General features: G+C 45.1%; 1 protein-coding gene across 1 annotated transcript in view; it reads right to left on the bottom strand.

The window, feature by feature from the left end:
• gfra4a (GDNF family receptor alpha 4a) overlaps window positions 1-18,017 on the bottom strand; it is a 417,079-nt gene that overhangs the window by 66,812 nt on the left and 332,250 nt on the right. Inside the window, exon 2 of the mRNA XM_061925146.1 lies at window positions 10,577-10,858. Within this exon, the coding sequence (XP_061781130.1) occupies window positions 10,577-10,858 (282 nt within the window). The remainder of the gene's footprint in view (window positions 1-10,576; window positions 10,859-18,017) is intronic.

Below are 18,017 nucleotides of genomic sequence, written 5' to 3'. Positions count from 1 at the left end.
CACTATTGTAAGGTGTGCTGGATGCAAGAATTTTCCATGTTATTGAATATTCAACATTATTGTCTTTGAGGTCCCAAATGTGTTTGCTGAGTTCTGTGGTATTTCGCAGGTTTTTGTTCCTGAAAGAAGCCTTGTGATTGTTCCATCTGGTTTTGAATTCACCCTCGGTTAATCCTACATATGTGTCGGATGTGTTAATGTCCTTGCGTATTACCTTAGATTGGTAGACAACTGATGTTTGTAAGCATCCCCCGTTGAGGGGGCAATCAGGTTTCTTTCGACAGTTACATGCTTTGTTGGTTTTGGAGTCGTTCTGGCTGGGGGTCGACGGCTCATTTGCAATTGTTTTGTTGTGGTTTGAGATGATTTGTCGTATATTGTTCATGCAGCTGTAGCTCAATTTGATGTTGTTCTTGTTGAATACTTTTCTTAGGTTGTATATATATATATATATATATATATATACATATATATATATATATATATATATATATATATATGTTTTGTATAATATGTTTTGTATTTAATGTGAATTTGTATTTTATTTTAAAAACAACTTTTACCTTTTTTTTCCTCACTATTTTCCAGCATTTTCACTGTGTTTTATTAATAGAATGTTTTGTACTTATTGTTATATTGACTATTATTATTTTTAATATTTTACCTTTCTGTTTTAATTTGTACAGCACTTTGGGGCAGTAGTCTGTTTTACAAATGTGCTATATAAATAAATCTACCTTGACCTTGACATCTACACAGCATATGCAAACTATAGAATTATTAGTGGGCATGTTATGTAGGGGTGCAAATTTTTTTTTATTCACATCCGAATCCATCCATCCTAACCCTAAATCGATTCCTAAATTTATAAAATCAATTTAAAAAGAAAAAAAAATATGAATGTTTAAAAAAAAATAAAAAACAGTTTTTAAAAAGACGTTTCTAAAGGTGTGGGAAATGGAGAACGCACACAGAAGGTGTGGAAAATACCAATTAACACTCCAACCACAACAGGCAGTGAGAAGCGTGAGTGGAGCCAAAGCAGGGGGGACATACGTGATTGGAAGGGTGAAACGTCAGGAATCTCCTGGAGATTTTCTAACCTGTAACTTGTTTTGAAAAAGTTTCATTATAATTATTGCACCAAATAATACATTGGGCCCAAACATGTGATCTACCAATACTGTATGTGCAATTGCAAAGCGGTGCAGACCGCCTTATGTGAATTATGTTTGTGCGTGTATTGTGCGGGTTTCACCCGGAAGACACTCTTTAACTGCACATTCATGTTATCATCCTCCTACCAGTGGCTTTTTGCTATATTTTGAAACATGTCCAGTATGTACTTTTTTGTGGGCATTTTAGAAGCATTCCTGCAGTGCATGTACAACAGAGGCCACTTTTCAGCGCGCTGAAGATGCGCCCCAGGAGACGCTTACCAGACTGATGGGAAACTCTACTTGATTTTTATTTTTTTTTGCCTTTTTTTTTATTGTAAATGGATATTTTTATAATATGCACAAAGTACAGTGACCCTGTCTGTTGACATTTGGTGTTGGTTGGATTTTATTTTATTTTTTTTGCAACATGACTAAGTCATATAATTAAATGCTGCGCAGAATAACATACTAGATACATGTTTATGAATAGAATAGAATAGAATGCTTTATTGTCATTAAACATGGGAGCAGAATGAAGATACATGTGGCATCTCTGTTGAAGCACAAGACAAAGATCAAATAACATGTTAAAAATAAATACAAGTACGAAGAGCAGTGCAATAGTGAAAAACAGTGTAAGCTATTGGGACAGATTCAAGATCCTAATGGTGCACAGGTAAAAACAGTTTTTTACTCTGTTTATCCTTATTTTTAACATGTTATTTATTGTTTTTCTTGTACTTCAACAGAGATGCCACATGTATTTTCATTCTGTTCCCATGTTTAATGACAATGAAGCGTTCTATTCTATTCTATTCATGAACATGTATCTAGAATGTTATTCTGCACAGCATTGAAGTATATGACCCATTGCAAACAACCTTCTCTAGGCATGTGGTAAAAAAAATAAAAAAATCCAACCAACAAAATGTCAACAAACAGGGTCACTGAACTTTGTGGATATTATAAAAAAAACGTCCATTTACCATAAAACAATCTAATAAAATAAAAAAATCAAGTAGAGTTTTCCCTCAGTCTGGAAAGCGTAGTGCAGCTTGACAATAAACCTGTGGTGGACATCAGCCGACGCAATGTTCCAGCCGCAAGAAAACATACATAAAATGGGGCTGTGAATCTTTGGGCACCACACGATTTGATTCAATTCTTCGGATTAACGGTGGCGTTGTTTGGCTGGCCCACACCCACTACAAGGGAACTACAGTACTTCAAAGGTTCCTGGGCTTCGCCAACTTCGCGATTATATCTGAATCGCGCTCCCACTAACCAAACTAACATCGGCTAAAATTCCCTTCGTATGGACAACAGAAGTCGTTCCTGTCCTTGCTCACTCTCATGTCTCAGAAGGGTTTTTTGTCGAGGTCTCTAAAATCGGCATTGGAGCCGTCCTCTCCCAACGTGAACCGCTCCACCGATTCTTATGGATTTTTCAGACCACAGCAACCTACTCCATATTCGCTCAGCCAGGAGAATAAACAACCGCCAGGCTCGCTGGTCTCAGTTCTTTAGCCGCTTTGATTATATCCTCTCGTACAGACCCGTTTTCCGGAACACCAAGGCAGATGCCCTTTCCTGGCAGTTCATGGAGGAGCCCACCTGCACGCCGGCGGCCGAACCCATCCTCCCTCCTGCCCGGATAGTGGACATGGTCTCCTGGATAATTGAAGATCAGGTAAAGACCGCCCTACGCGCCAATCCAGGACCAGGTGGCGCACCTCCCAACAAGCTGTTCGTTCCCCGCGAGCTTCGATCTAGGGTCTTGGATTGGGGCCATTCCAGCATCTTCTCCTGCCATCAGGGTTTCTAGCGCTCCCTATCATTCATCCGACGGCGTTTTTGGTGGCCGTCTATGGCAGCAGACACGCGTGAGTTTATCGCCTCTTGTACCACTTGTCAGGCCTCTCACAGACCTCCAGCGGGTCTCCTGTGCCCCCTGCCTATTCCTGCCCGTCCCTGGTCTCACATCGCACCGGACTTCGTGACGGGATTCCCTATTACCAGAGGTAACACCACCATCCTAACAATTGTAGACCGTTTTTCTAAAGCGGCACATTTCGTCCCTCTCCCCAAGCTTCCATTCTCTTCCAAGACGGCTGACCTCCTCCCGCTACACGTTGTGAAGCAGCATGGAGCAAGTTCCTACCCTGGGTCAAATATGCCTACAACTCCATAAGGAGCTCCGCTACCGGCATATCACCTTTCGAGTGTTCCCTTGGCTACCAACCACCCATGTTTCCTCAACAGGAGAGAGAGGCCTCAGTTCCATCTACAAGAGCCCACATCAAGCGGTGTCAGAGGGTGTGGAGATCCGCCCGTGCTGCACTGGAGAGGGCCACGGAAAGGATGCATCCCAGCACCATCTTATCAACCCGGACAACTGGCAATGTAGCGTGCCAAGGACCTCAACTTCCAGGTACCATCAAAGAAATTGGCCCTGCGTTATGTCGGGCCATGTCCTGTTGAAGCCAGAATTAACCCTGCATCTGTAAGATTGGCTCTCCCACCCTGTGTCAAGCGACACCCGGTGGTGCACGTGTCTCAGATAAAGCCGGTAGCATATAGCTCTCTCTCTCCCGCTGGCCCTGCTCCCCCCTCCAAGGATCCTGGAGAATGGTGACCCGGTGTGGACGGTCAGGGAGATCCTCAGGGTCCGTCGGCAAGGTAAGGGGTTTGTATACCTGGTCGACTGGGAGGGGTATGGACCGGAGGACAGAGCTTGGGTACCGGCCTCCTACCTTTCTGACCCCTCCCTGTTGAAGGAATTCTACCGTGCCAACCCCGATACTCCCCGCCGCTCGTCAGGAGCCTCGCATAAAGAGGGGGGACTGTCACTGCGCATGCGCAAACCATCATTCCCTCCGCAGCAAGCGTCGCTGGCAGCTCCGCTTGGAGCGCCCCCGGACACGTCCTTGCTCGTTTTTCCAGCATCCAACCGCGTGCCTGCACTGCTGCGGGCAACCAACAATCAGCGCACCTGGATCTAATGAGGGCCGACGCCATAAAGACCAGCGGACGCTGAGATCCAGTGCTAGAACGTAGTTCACTGTTTCGTAGTAAGCATCACGTCTCTGGCTTCCCTTCTCATTACCTGCTCTCTATGCTTCCCTCAGCCCTTGTCTTACATGTCCTTTGTGTTCCCCGCAGTATTCCTTCCGTCTCCAGCTGTACGCCTCTGGACTTAATAGCTGGACTTCCCTCTGGATTTTGGACTGCTTCCCTCGATCCTCAACCCCCGCTTGGAGACGGACCTCGACGCCTCTCTCCAGCTCCCGACCTCTCGCCTGTTTATGGACTTCCTTCTTACCTTGCCCCACTGGATTTTTGGACAATTCATCCAACACGTATGAACAACAAACCCTGGTAACATTTACATTGTTAATTCCTCACATTGTCTTGCCTAATACACCATTAGTAGCATAGACACCCCACCACATAATCAAGCTCAATAAACCTGTTGAGCTTTATCCTGTCGTTGTGTCGTCTCCTTCCCCCGCCGAACGCAACAAATTTGTGTCTTTATTAAGTAAGTTTTTTTTTAACACTGAATTTATGCAACTGAATTTTTTGCATTTTTAATTCTGTGAACTGATTTTTTTTTAAATTCAGTGTATAAAAATTCAGTGTAAAAAAAAAATCAGTGTAAAAAAAATCAGTGTAGAAAAATTGCGGTTCCGGTTCACCGTGCGTGACTGCTCGCTGACTGCTCGCTGTTTCGAAAAAGCTAAGTATCGTTCTATTTGTGTGCTTTTAATTGTTCTGCAGCTTTCTTTACTACTTCCTAAACATATTTAGTAGTACTATTTAACTTGCAAATCACCCGATCTCTGTCTCACCACCCCTCCCGCAGCTAGCTAGCTGCTAGCTGCTAAACTAACGAAGCTAGCGCGGAGAAAGGCGGCGCCGGTCGTCGGTCGGAAGGAAGCGGCTCCCCGCACACCGTGACCAGGACTTCCCAGAAGACAGCAGGAACTTCACTCGGTGACAGAAAACACCGTGAGTATGACTTCCTGCGCGTCTTGCACCTTACTCACGGAGAGGCTGGCTCTGCTAGAGGGCCGTGTCCGCCAGTTAGAGCAGAGTAATCTCGTAACTTTAGATGTTGCGGACACATCTGCTAGCGTTACCTGTAGCGAGCTAACTAGCCCAGCCTGTAGTAGTCCTAAGCGGCCTACAAGCTACGATGTACCGGTTGAGACGCATAATAGATTTAGCTCTTTAGCTAGTCCTACACCCCAGTCTACCGGGCACCACACCTTAGTCATAGGGAACTCCATCACCCGCAACATAAAGCTTAGCAAACCAGCCACAATTAAGTGTATTCCTGGGGCCAGAGCACCTGACATTGAAGCTAATCTTAGGGAGCTAACTCGCAACAGGCCTAGTAAACACGTACGACAGGTTAATCGCACCACTAGTTATGCGAATATAGTTGTACACGTTGGCTCCAATGACACTAGGATGAGACAGTCAGAGATTACAAAGAGAAACATAGCCAGGACTTGTGATCTCGCTAGAAAGATGTCCAGGCATCGAGTAATTGTCTCTGGCCCCCTGCCTGCGAGAGGCAATGATGAGAGATATAGCAGATTAGTCTCGCTTAACAAGTGGCTGGCTAGCTTCTGTAGACAACAGGGACTAATTTTTATTGATAATTGGCCCTCTTTCTGGGGCAAACCAGGCTTGCTGATGAGGGACGGCCTTCACCCTAACCAGGAAGGCGCCATCATCCTGCCTAAAAACATAGACTACTGTTTAAGTCACATTTGACTAACTACACTAGAGCAAGCCCGGTCACAGGCAATTACAGAGCCTGCTAGTCCGGGTGAGGAGTCAGTTAATCTAGAACTAGCCAGCGCCAGGCTGGATAATTCCTGTACGCATAGCAATTTTCTTAGAATAACACACAACTCACATAATGTTTTTTCTGTTGTGAATGTGTCAGAGGTAGATATGCATTCTACTGAGGTGGCAAATTATGATGCGTTCAGTTTATCGCAGCATCAAGCAAACAATCTGAAAATTCCCGTCACATCAATTCCTAGATATGGTCGAAACTATTTAAAGTGCACTACGTATAATAAACGCAACATTATTAATATTGCTACTACAGATAATTTTAACAAAAACTCGTCAAAACAGCCCAATACTTATAATATGGGCTTTTTAAACATAAGATCATTGTCTCCCAAAACGTTATTAGTTAATGAGGTCATTAGAGACAACAATCTTAACGTCATTGGTCTTAGCGAAACCTGGCTCAAACCAGACGATTTTTTGGCGCTAAATGAGGCATCTCCTCCTAACTATACGAATGCACATATTGCCCGTCCCCTCAAAAGGGGTGGGGGGGTCGCACTAATATACAATGAAAACTTTAACCTTACCCCTAACCTAAATAATAAATACAAATCGTTTGAGGTGCTTACTATGAGGTCTGTCGCACCGCTGCCTCTCGACCTGGCTGTTATCTACCGCCCCCCGGGGCCCTACTCGGACTTTATCAATGAATTCTCAGAGTTCGTTGCTGATCTAGTGACGCACGCCGACAATATAATCATAATGGGGGACTTTAATATCCATATGAATACCCCATCGGACCCTCAGTGCGTGGCGCTCCAGACTATAATTGATAGCTGTGGTCTTACATAAATAATAAATGAACCTACGAATCGCAACGGTCTAGATCTAGTGCTGGTCAGGGGTGTCACCACCTCCAAAGTTATGGTACTCCCGTATACTAAAGTAATGTCCGATCATTACCTTATAAAATTTGAAGTTCTGACTCATTGTCAACAAGCTAATAATAATAATAACTGCTATAGCAGCCGCAACATTTATGCTGCCACAACGATGACTCTTGCTGGCCTACTACCTTCGGTAATGGCACCATTCCCAAATTATGTTGGCTCTATTGATAACCTCACTAACAACTTTGACAATGCCCTGCGCGAAACCATTGATAGTATAGCACCGCTAAAACAAAAAAGGGCCCCTAAAAGGCGCACCCCATGGTTTACAGAAGAAACTAGAGCTCATAAATTATCATGTAGAAAGTTGGAACGCAAATGAGGTTTTCCATCAGGCATGGAGTGATAGTTTAATATCGTATAAACGCATGCTTACCTTAGCTAAAGCTAAATATTACTCAAATCTCATCCGCCTCAACAAAAACGACCCTAAATTTTTGTTTAGTACAGTAGCATCGCTAACCCAACAAGGGACTCCTCCCAATAGCTCCACCCACTCGGCAGATGACTTTATGAATTTCTTTAATATGAAAATTGAACTCATTAGAAAGGAGATTAAAGACAACGCATCCCAGCTACAACTGGGTTCTATTAACACAGATACGACTGTATATACGACGGATACTGCAATACAAAATAGTCTCTCTCTTTTTGATGAAATAACATTAGAGGAACTATTACAGCGTGTAAGTGGGATAAAACAAACAACATGTTTACTTGACCCACTTCCTGGGAAACTTATCAAGGAGCTTTTTGTATTATTAGGTCCTTCAGTGCTAAATATTATAAACTTATCACTTTCCTCTGGCACTGTTCCCCTAGCATTCAAGAAAGCGGTTATTCATCCTCTGCTCAAAAGACCTAACCTTGATCCTGACCTCATGGTAAACTACCGACCGGTGTCCCACCTTCCCTTTATTTCGAAAATCCTCAAAAAATTGTCGCACAGCAGCTAAATGAACACTTAGTGTCTAACAATCTCTGTGAACCTTTTCAATCCGGTTTCAGGGCAAATCACTCTACGGAGACAGCCCTCGCAAAAATGACTAATGATCTACTGCTAACGATGGATTCTGATGCGTCATCCATGTTGTTGCTTCTTGATCTTAGCGCTGCTTTCCATACCGTCGATCATAATATTTTATTAGAGCGTATCAAAACACGTATTGGTATGTCAGACTTAGCCTTGTCGTGGTTTAACTCTTATCTTACTGACAGGATGCAGTGCGTCTCCCATAATAATGTGACCTCGGACTATGTTAAGGTAACGTGCGGAGTTCCTCAGGGTTCGGTTCTTGGCCCTGCACTCTTTAGTATTTACATGCTGCAGCGAGGTGACATCATACGCAAATACGGTGTTAGCTTTCACTGTTATGCTGATGACACCCAACTCTACATGCCCCTAAAGCTGTCCAACACGCCGGACTGTAGTCAGCTGGAGGCGTGTCTTAATGAAATTAAACAATGGATGTCCGCAAACTTCTTGCAACTCAACGCCAAGAAAACGGAAATGCTGATTATCGGTCCTGCTAAACACCGACATTTATTTAATAATACCACCTTAACATTTGACAACCAAACAATTACACAAGGCGAATCAGTAAAGAATCTGGGTATTATCTTCGACCCAACTCTCTCGTTTGAATCACACATTAAGAGTGTTACTAAAACGGCCTTCTTTCATCTCCGTAATATCGCTAAAATTCGTTCTATTTTATCCACTAGCGACGCTGAGATCATTATTCATGCGTTTGTTACGTCTCGTCTCGATTACTGTAACGTATTATTTTCGGGTCTCCCTATGTCTAGCATTAAAAGATTACAGTTGGTACAAAATGCGGCTGCTAGACTTTTGACAAGAACAAGAAAGTTTGATCATATTACGCCTATACTGGCTCACCTGCACTGGCTTCCTGTGCACTTAAGATGTGACTTTAAGGTTTTACTACTTACGTATAAAATACTACACGGTCTAGCTCCGTCCTATCTTGTCGATTGCATTGTACCATATGTCCCGGCAAGAAATCTGCGTTCAAAGAACTCCGGCTTATTAGTGATTCCCAGAGCCAAAAAAAGTCTGCGGGCTATAGAGCGTTTTCTATTCGGGCTCCAGTACTATGGAATGCCCTCCCGGTAACAATTAGAGATGCTACCTCAGTAGAAGCATTTAAGTCCCATCTTAAAACTCATTTGTATACTCTAGCCTTTAAATAGACCCCCTTTTTAGACCAGTTGATCTGCCGTTTCTTTTCTTTTCTCCTCTGCTCCCCTCTCCCTTGTGGAGGGGGGGGGGGGCACAGGTCCGGTGGCCATGGATGAAGTGCTGACTGTCCAGAGTCGGGACCCGGGGTGGACCGCTCGCCTGTGCATCGGTTGGGAACATCTCTGCGCTGCTGACTTGTCTCCGCTCAGGATGGTGTCCTGCTGGCCCCACTATGGACTGGACTCTCACAATATTATGTCAGACCTACTCGACATCCTTTGTATTCGGTCTCCCCTAGAGGGGGGGGGGGGGTTACCCACATATGCGGTCCTCTCCAATGTTTCTCATAGTCATTCACATCGACGTCCCACTGGGGTGAGTTTTTCCTTGCCCTTATGTGGGCTCTGTACCGAGGATGTCGTTGTGGCTTGTGCAGCCCTTTGAGACACTTGTGATTTAGGGCTATATAAATAAACATTGATTGATTGATTGATTGATTGATTGAAAAATTCAGTTTATAAAAAATCAGTGTAAAAAAATCAGTGTATAAAAAATCAGTGTAAAAAAAAATCAGCGTATAAAAATTCAGTGTAAAAAAAAAATCAGTGTAAAAAAAACCAGTGTATAAAAAAATCAGTGTAAAAAAATCAGTGTATAAAAAATCAGTGTAAAAAAAAAAATCAGTGTATAAAAAATCAGTGTAAAAAAAAAATCAGTGTATTAAAATTCAGTGTAAAAACAAATCAGTGTAAAAAAAATCATTGTAAAAAAAATCAGTGTATAAAAAATCAGTGTAAAAAAAAATCAGTGTATAAAAATTCAGTGTAAAAAAAAAATTCAGTGTGTAAAAATAATTTTTATAGTTTGAAAACTTCCAGCGGGCCGCATAGATATGTTACTTATGTTGTATTATGCTCAGGTCGCTCAGTTAACTGCCTTTTTTATGCTGTTTTGCAAGACATGTGTCACGTGACTTCAAACTTGACACCTCATTGGCTAGTTTAGAGACAGGATCAATTGCTTCTGTCTTAATTTACCGGAATTGAGTCTTGTATTTATGGAGCAGCAAATTTTTTGACACTAAATTTTCTTACATTAAAATTTTTTATACTGAATTTTTACAAACCGAATTTTTTTAGACTAAATTTTAGGACACAACATTTTTTTCAGTGAAATTGTCAGCTTAAATTGATTTAAAAGAAAAATCAGTTTAACAAAAAAAAAGACATAACTTAACCTCCATAATTATCCTTTAGAGATCATAAAGATCAACTTAATGAATGATCTAATACATCTAATGAATTAAACAAACACAAAGCCAACAAAGCAAAATCAAAAACGGCGCAAGCCAGTGGTTCAGTTTACATTATTGCTTTGCTCTCTTTACAGTAATTGTTTGTCTGTTCAGCTAACTAAACAGGGATGAACGCTGACATCTGGTGTCTTACCGTGCAGGACCGACTGATGCAGACTCCAGTAGATGCTCAGGCAGTTTTTCTCCTTCTTCATACCTCGCTTGCACTGGCAGCCGTGCAGCGGCGTGGATAGCAGCGCCGTCATGGCGTTCTCGCACTGGTTGCGAGCTCCGGGCCCCAGCTTGACGCTGCCGTCGCCCGCCACACACTGCCGCAGGGTGCGCAGTCGCGGGCTGCAGGTGTCATCGCCGGAGCAGGCGTCGCCCGCCCGCAGGCAGTCCCAGCCGCCGTCGGAGTCGGCAAGGCGTGGAAGTCCTGGAGAATCCACAGACACCTCAATTTAGTGTTGGACTTACATTCCTTTATTTGTGATGGCCCGACAGACAAAAACTTTGTGCGTACTTCCAAATATTTGTTTTACTTTTCATAAAACACACAGCCGGAATGTGAAGGTTATTCATCATTCAGGCATGTGATTTGAACTTAAAGGCCTACTGAAACCCACTACTACCGACCACGCAGTCTGATAGTTTATATATCAATGATGAAATCTTAACATTGCAACACATGCCAATACGGCCGGGTTAGCTTACTAAAGTGCAATTTTATATTTCGCGCAAAATATCCTGCTGAAAAAGTCTCTGTATGATGACGTCAGCGCGTGACGTCACGGATTGTAGAGGACATTTTGGGACAGCATGGTGGCCAGCTATTAAGTCGTCTGTTTTCATCGCAAAATTCCACAGTATTCTGGACATCTGTGTTGGTGAATCTTTTGCAATTTGTTCAATGAACAATGGAGACGGCAAAGAAGAAAGCTGGAGGTGGGAAGCGGTGTATTGCGGGCGGCTGCAGCAACACAAACACAGCCGTTTTTTTTTTCATTGTTTACATTCCCGAAAGATGACAGTCAAGCTTTACCATTGGCCTGTGGAGAACTGGGACAACAGAGACTCTTACCAGGAGGACTTTGAGTTGGATACGCAGACGCGGTACCGTGAGTACGCATGCAGCTGCGGCTTCCAAACATTTGATCGCTTGCCCGTACGTGCGTGCCGCTACGTGCATGTCACGTACGTAACTTTGGGGACTTTGGGGAAATGTATGTGCTGTATGAACTTTGGGGAGGTGAACGGTACTCTGGGCTGTGGGATTGAGTGTGTTGTGCAGGTGTTTGAGTTGTATTGGCGGGTTATATGGACGGGAGGGGGGAGGGGTTTGTTATGCGGGATTAATTTGTGGCATATTAAATATAAGCCTGGTTGTGTTGTGGCTAATAGAGTATATATATGTCTTGTGTTTATTTACTGTTTTAGTCATTCCCAGCTGAATATCAGGTCCCACCCGCCTCTCACAGCATCTTCCCTATCTGAATCGCTCCCACTGCCCTCTAGTCCTTCACTCTCACTTTCCTCATCCACAAATCTTTCATCCTCGCTCAAATTAATGGGGAAATCGTCGCTTTCTCAGTCACAAATCGCTCTCGCTGCTGGTGGCCATGATTGTAAACAATGTGCAGATGTGAGGAGCTCCACAACCTGTGACGTCACGCTACTCGTCTGCTACTTCCGGTACAGGCAAGGCTTTTTTATCAGCGACCAAAAGTTGCAAACTTTATCGTCGATGTTCTCTACTAAATCCTTTCAGCAAAAATATGGCAATATCGCGAAATGATCAAGTATGACACATAGAATGGACCTGCTGTCCCTGTTTAAATAAGAAAATCGCATTTCCGACTATAGACGGAAAAACCACATGCCTGATACCTTCTCCACAGTGTGACCAATTAGGCAAGTGAGTTTTTAATTCATCTGATAATTGTTCAGCACGTTTTTTTAAGTCCAAGTTAAATCAATTAAAATGCTTAACTGTGTAATGAAGGTGAGGCCTAATGGGTTTTAATATCCTACATCAAGGTGTGCACAACGTTTCTTAGGCAGTTTCTTTTCCTCGAGAGAAAGAAAGGCTGGGTATCGTTTTCCGATACCAGCGCCAAATCCGTACTTTTCAAACGGCGCTGGTGCTTAAACTGTAAACAAACCCATCCATCCATCCATTCATTTTCTTCCGCTTATCCGAGGTCGGGTCGCGGGGGCAGCAGCCTATGCAGGAAAGCCCAGACTCTCCTCTCCCCAGCCACTTCGTCCAGCTCTTCCCGGGGGATCCCGAGGCGTTCCCAGGCCAGCCGGGAGACATAGTCTTCCCAACGTGTCCTGGGTCTTCCCCGTGGCCTCCTACCGGTTGGACGTGCCCTAAACACCTTCCTAGGGAGGCGTTCAGGTGGCATCCTGACCAGATGCCCGAACCACCTCATCTGGCTCCTCTCGATGTGGAGGAGCAGCGGCTTTACTTTGAGCTCCTCCCGGATGACAGAGCTTCTCACCCTATCTCTAAGGGAGAGCCCCGCCACCCGGCGGAGGAAACTCATTTCGGCCGCTTGTACCCATGATCTTGTCCTTTTGGTCATAACCCAAAGCTCATGACCATAGGTGAGGATGGGAACGTAGATCGACTGGTAAATTGAGAGCTTTGCCTTCCGGCTCAGCTCCTTCTTCACCACAACGGATCGATACAGCGTCCGCATTACTGAAGACGCCGCACCGATCCGCCTGTCGATCTCACGATCCACACTTCCCTCACTCGTGAACAAGACTCCTAGGTACTTGAACTCCTCCACTTCGGGCAGGATCTCCTCCCCAACCCGGAGATGGCACTCCACCATTTTCCGGGCGAGAACCATGGACTCAGACTTGGAGGTGCTGATTCTCATCCCAGTCGCTTCACACTCGGCTGCGAACCGATCCAGTGAGAGCTGAAGATCCTGGCCAGATGAAGCCATCAGGACCACATCATCTGCAAAAAGCAGAGAACTAATCCTGCAGCCACCAAACCGGATCCCCTCAACGCCTTGACTGCGCCTAGAACAAACCCCTAATCAAACCCCTACTTAAGAAAAAAACCAACAACTTTGTCCGAACAAAACAACGCTTTTTAATTTTTTTTTACTGATTTTTGTGACATGCATGTTGAATATAAGAGTAATTTAAATACTTCAATAATACCACTAAAATTGGCATGTCTGTATTATCATGTTTTGTTTTAAGTCATGTTTTGTTTAGTTTCTGTCTTTTCACTCCCTTGTCTGGTCACCATAGCAACCATTAGTTTTCACCTGTCACGTCACGCACCTGTTTCACGTCTTGAGTCACGCACCTGTTTTCGTTAATCATGTCTGTAGTATTTAAGTTCAGTGTTTTTCAGTTTGTCTTTCTGACGACCTCGCATGGGGTCGGGAGCTGTGTTGGTGGGGTGGCTCGGCATCACCATGCCAAGCCACAGCCTCCAGCACGGCCGCCACCACCAGTCTTCCGACCTGTCAAGCCACAGCCTCCCTCACGGCCGCCACCACCAGTCTACCGACCTGTCAAGCCACAGCCTCCAGCACGACCGCCCTCACCAGTCATTCCCGTCTCGCCCGTGCCAACTTTCCGTTGCATCCCGGAAAAGCAAACTCCAAAGACCAAGTCTAGACAGTAGGTCGTCAGCAGACCCGCTTTTCCGCACGTAAGTTGGCCGATTTGGACAATTTGGATGAGGCTTCTTGGGAGGTGCTGCGCGCCATGGAGGCAGAGACACTGCGCTTTTCCCCCAGGGAGCGCAGGGGGATGATGTGGGGGAATGGAGGCAAGTTGGTGCCGATCGGTACGTCACCTCAGCCACGGAAGCGCCGCCAAAGGCGAGGGACGCCAGGAAAGACTTCCGCGAGCCAGCAGGACACGCCGCTCCCACGAGCCCCGCCCCCTCCGGGCGGAAGCAAGCAGCAGTCTGCCCGGCTTCCCCAGGATGACATCACAGCCCAGGATTTTTTTTTCAACTCTTTTTCTTTTGAACACCCGCCTCCAACAAAAGACACTAATGGCATGACTTTGATAAATCATTATCAAAACATGTTTTTAGAGATCAGGTCTAATCAGTCCAAGCCACGTCCCATATTTCATGCCCCGCCCCCCAAGACTCATGCCCCGGCCCCCAAGACTCAAGTCCCGCCCCCGTCACAATTTTTTTCTTTTTTCCGCCCACACAACCCCAGGTGGGGGATAAAAAAACAAAACAATTTGGACAATTTAATGGGGAAGTTTCTGCCCTCCTCCGCCCACCCCTACAGAGAGTTCCAGACCGCAGGGAGCGCGTCTGGTATCCGCCCCTTGAGGGGGGGGCTGGGGTCGGGAGCTGTGTTGGTGGGGTGGCTCGGCATCACCATGCCAAGCCACAGCCTCCAGCACAGCCGCCACCACCAGTCTTCCGACCTGTCAAGCCACAGCCTCCCTCACGGCCGCCACCACCAGTCTACCGACCTGTCAAGCCACAGCCTCCAGCACGACCGCCCTCACCAGTCATTCCCGTCTCGCCCGTGCCAACTTTCCGTTGCATCCCGGAAAAGCAAACTCCAAAGACCAAGTCTAGACAGTAGGTCGTCAGCAGACCCGCTTTTCCGCACGTAAGTTGGCCGATTTGGACAATTTGGATGAGGCTTCTTGGGAGGTGCTGCGCGCCATGGAGGCAGAGACGCTGCGCTTTTCCCCCAGGGAGCGCAGGGGGATGATGTGGGGGAATGGAGGCAAGTTGGTGCCGATCGGTACGTCACCTCAGCCACGGAAGCGCCGCCAAAGGCGAGGGACGCCAGGAAAGACTTCCCCGAGCCAGCAGGACACGCCGCTCCCACAAGCCCCGCCCCCTCCGGGCGGAAGCAAGCAGCAGTCTGCCCGGCTTCCCCAGGATGACATCACAGCCCAGGATTTTTTTTTCAACTCTTTTTCTTTTGAACACCCGCCTCCAACAAAAGACACTAATGGCATGACTTTGATAAATCATTATCAAAACATGTTTTTAGAGATCAGAGTCTTGGGTTCAATCCCGGGCTCGGGATCTTTCTGTGTGGAGTTTGCATGTTCTCCCCGTGACTGCGTGGGTTCCCTCCGGGTACTCCGGCTTCCTCCCACTTCCAAAGACATGCACCTGGGGATAAGTTGATTGGCAACACTAAAATTGGCCCTAGTGTGTGAATGTGAGTGTGAATGTTGTCCGTCTATCTGTGTTGGCCTTGCGATGAGGTGGCGACTTGTCCAGGGTGTACCCCGCCTTCCGCCCGATTGTAGCTGAGATAGGCTCCAGCACCCCCCGCGACCCCAAAGGGAATAAGCGGTAGAAAATGGATGGATGGAGGTCTAATCAGTCCAAGCCACGTCCCATATTTCATGCCCCGCCCCCCAAGACTCATGCCCCGCCCCCCAAGACTAAAGTCCCGCCCCCGTCACAATTTTTTTCTTTTTTTCCGCCCACACAACCCCAGGTGGGGGATAAAAAAACAAAACAATTTGGACAATTTAATGGGGAAGTTTCTGCCCTCCTCCGCCCACCCCTACAGAGAGTTCCAGACCGCAGGGAGCGCGTCTGGTATCCGCCCCTTGAGGGGGGGGCTGGGGTCGGGAGCTGTGTTGGTGGGGTGGCTCGGCATCACCATGCCAAGCCACAGCCTCCAGCACGGCCGCCACCACCAGTCTTCCGACCTGTCAAGCCACAGCCTCCCTCACGGCCGCCACCACCAGTCTACCGACCTGTCAGGCCACAGCCTCCAGCACGACCGCCCTCACCAGTCATTCCCGTCTCGCCCGTGCCAACTTTCCGTTGCATCCCGGAAAAGCAAACTCCAAAGACCAAGTCTTGACAAAAATAATAACTAAGTAATACATTCGCCAATAGAAAATGAAATCCACAACAAATACAATCATTATTGTATCAGTTCTTTTAAATATTAACATTTTTCTAAATTAATTTATAGAATTTTTGATAAAAATCACAATATTTCACAGTACCGTACCTTACGTGTATATATAAAGTCTACAAAATTTGAGCTTAAACCGATAATTGATACACAGTTGTAACGATTTTACATTCGTGGTGTTTACTAGTTAATCATACATGCAACTAATTAAGTTAAACCTGCTTGTTTTTTTATGAAGTTTATTCTCTTTGGTCGTCAAGATTTAGTGTTTTAGCCTTTCTGAGGTACAAAAAGTCGCAAATTAGATCTCTTTATTTGTGGGGAATCCCTTGCTAGTCTACATGTTAGCATACAAAAAAAACCTAACAAGTTTTGCCCAATGTTGAAAATCCTACCCTAGCTTCATAATTACAATTCCGGTGTGCATTCATGGAGAAACGTGCACGGCGTCGGACACATTTGATGGGTAAATCATAGTGTAACGACCTGGAATTACACGTTGTGTGATGTTGGAGTTGTCCGACTGTTTGTGTGGCTGTAAACGCATCACTGGCGAAGTGAGAAAGAGTGAGCGGCTGCTGTTGATATGACAGATGACAATGTTGGTTTTGGTCTGGTTTGTACGGCAGAAAATGACCAGTTTTGCTCGATAGAAAGTTTTTTACCAATGTTTTGGTCATGTTCTTATGACCGACAATAACGAGTTTAGCTAGACTGACCATACATTCTCTTTTCCCCGGACATGTCCTCTTTTGCGGGGCTGTTCGGGCTGTTCCGGGCGGAATTTCTTAAATGCCTCAAATCAATGTTCGTTCAGGGTTAAAAACAAAGCAAATTGTGAAGTTGTGCGCACGCAACAGCATTCGTGAGGGAGGGGCAGAGACAGAGAGAGCCAGAGAGCGAGGGAGTGGAGAGTTTTGATTGGTTGATTGAGACTTTTATTAGTAGATTGAACAGTACAGTACATATTTTGTAAAATTGACCACTAAATGGTAAATATAAAATGTATGTATGCCCTGGCACACCATTATCATCATTTCATGACCGAAGCAAAACACTTTTTACACTTTTATACTGAAATAAATACACTTACAACTTATTCAATAAAAACATAGAAAAAACTACCAGCAGTGGTAAAGTTCAGATCTATGAAGGAAAGAAGAAAGTGAATGAATGTTTATAACTGAATACATTTATATACAGGTAAAAGCCAGTAAATTAGAATATTTTGAAAAACTTGATTTATTTCAGTAATTGCATTCAAAAGGTGTAACTTGTACATTATATTTATTCATTGCACACAGACTGATGCATTCAAATGTTTATTTCATTTAATTTTGATGATTTGAAGTGGCAACAAATGAAAATCCAAAATTCCGTGTGTCACAAAATTAGAATATTACTTAAGGCTAATACAAAAAAGGGATTTTTAGAAATGTTGGCCAACTGAAAAGTATGAAAATGAAAAATATGAGCATGTACAATACTCAATACTTGGTTGGAGCTCCTTTTGCCTCAATTACTGCGTTAATGCGGCGTGGCATGGAGTCGATGAGTTTCTGGCACTGCTCAGGTGTTATGAGAGCCCAGCTTGCTCTGATAGTGGCCTTCAACTCTTCTGCGTTTTTGGGTCTGGCATTCTGCATCTTCCTTTTCACAATACCCCACAGATTTTCTATGGGGCTAAGGTCA

Source organism: Nerophis lumbriciformis, linkage group LG29 (assembly GCF_033978685.3).
Source record: "Nerophis lumbriciformis linkage group LG29, RoL_Nlum_v2.1, whole genome shotgun sequence".
Lineage (NCBI taxonomy): Eukaryota > Metazoa > Chordata > Actinopteri > Syngnathiformes > Syngnathidae > Nerophis > Nerophis lumbriciformis.
Note: the sequence above shows the minus strand (reverse complement) of the source record. Positions and strands in the feature narration are given on the sequence as shown.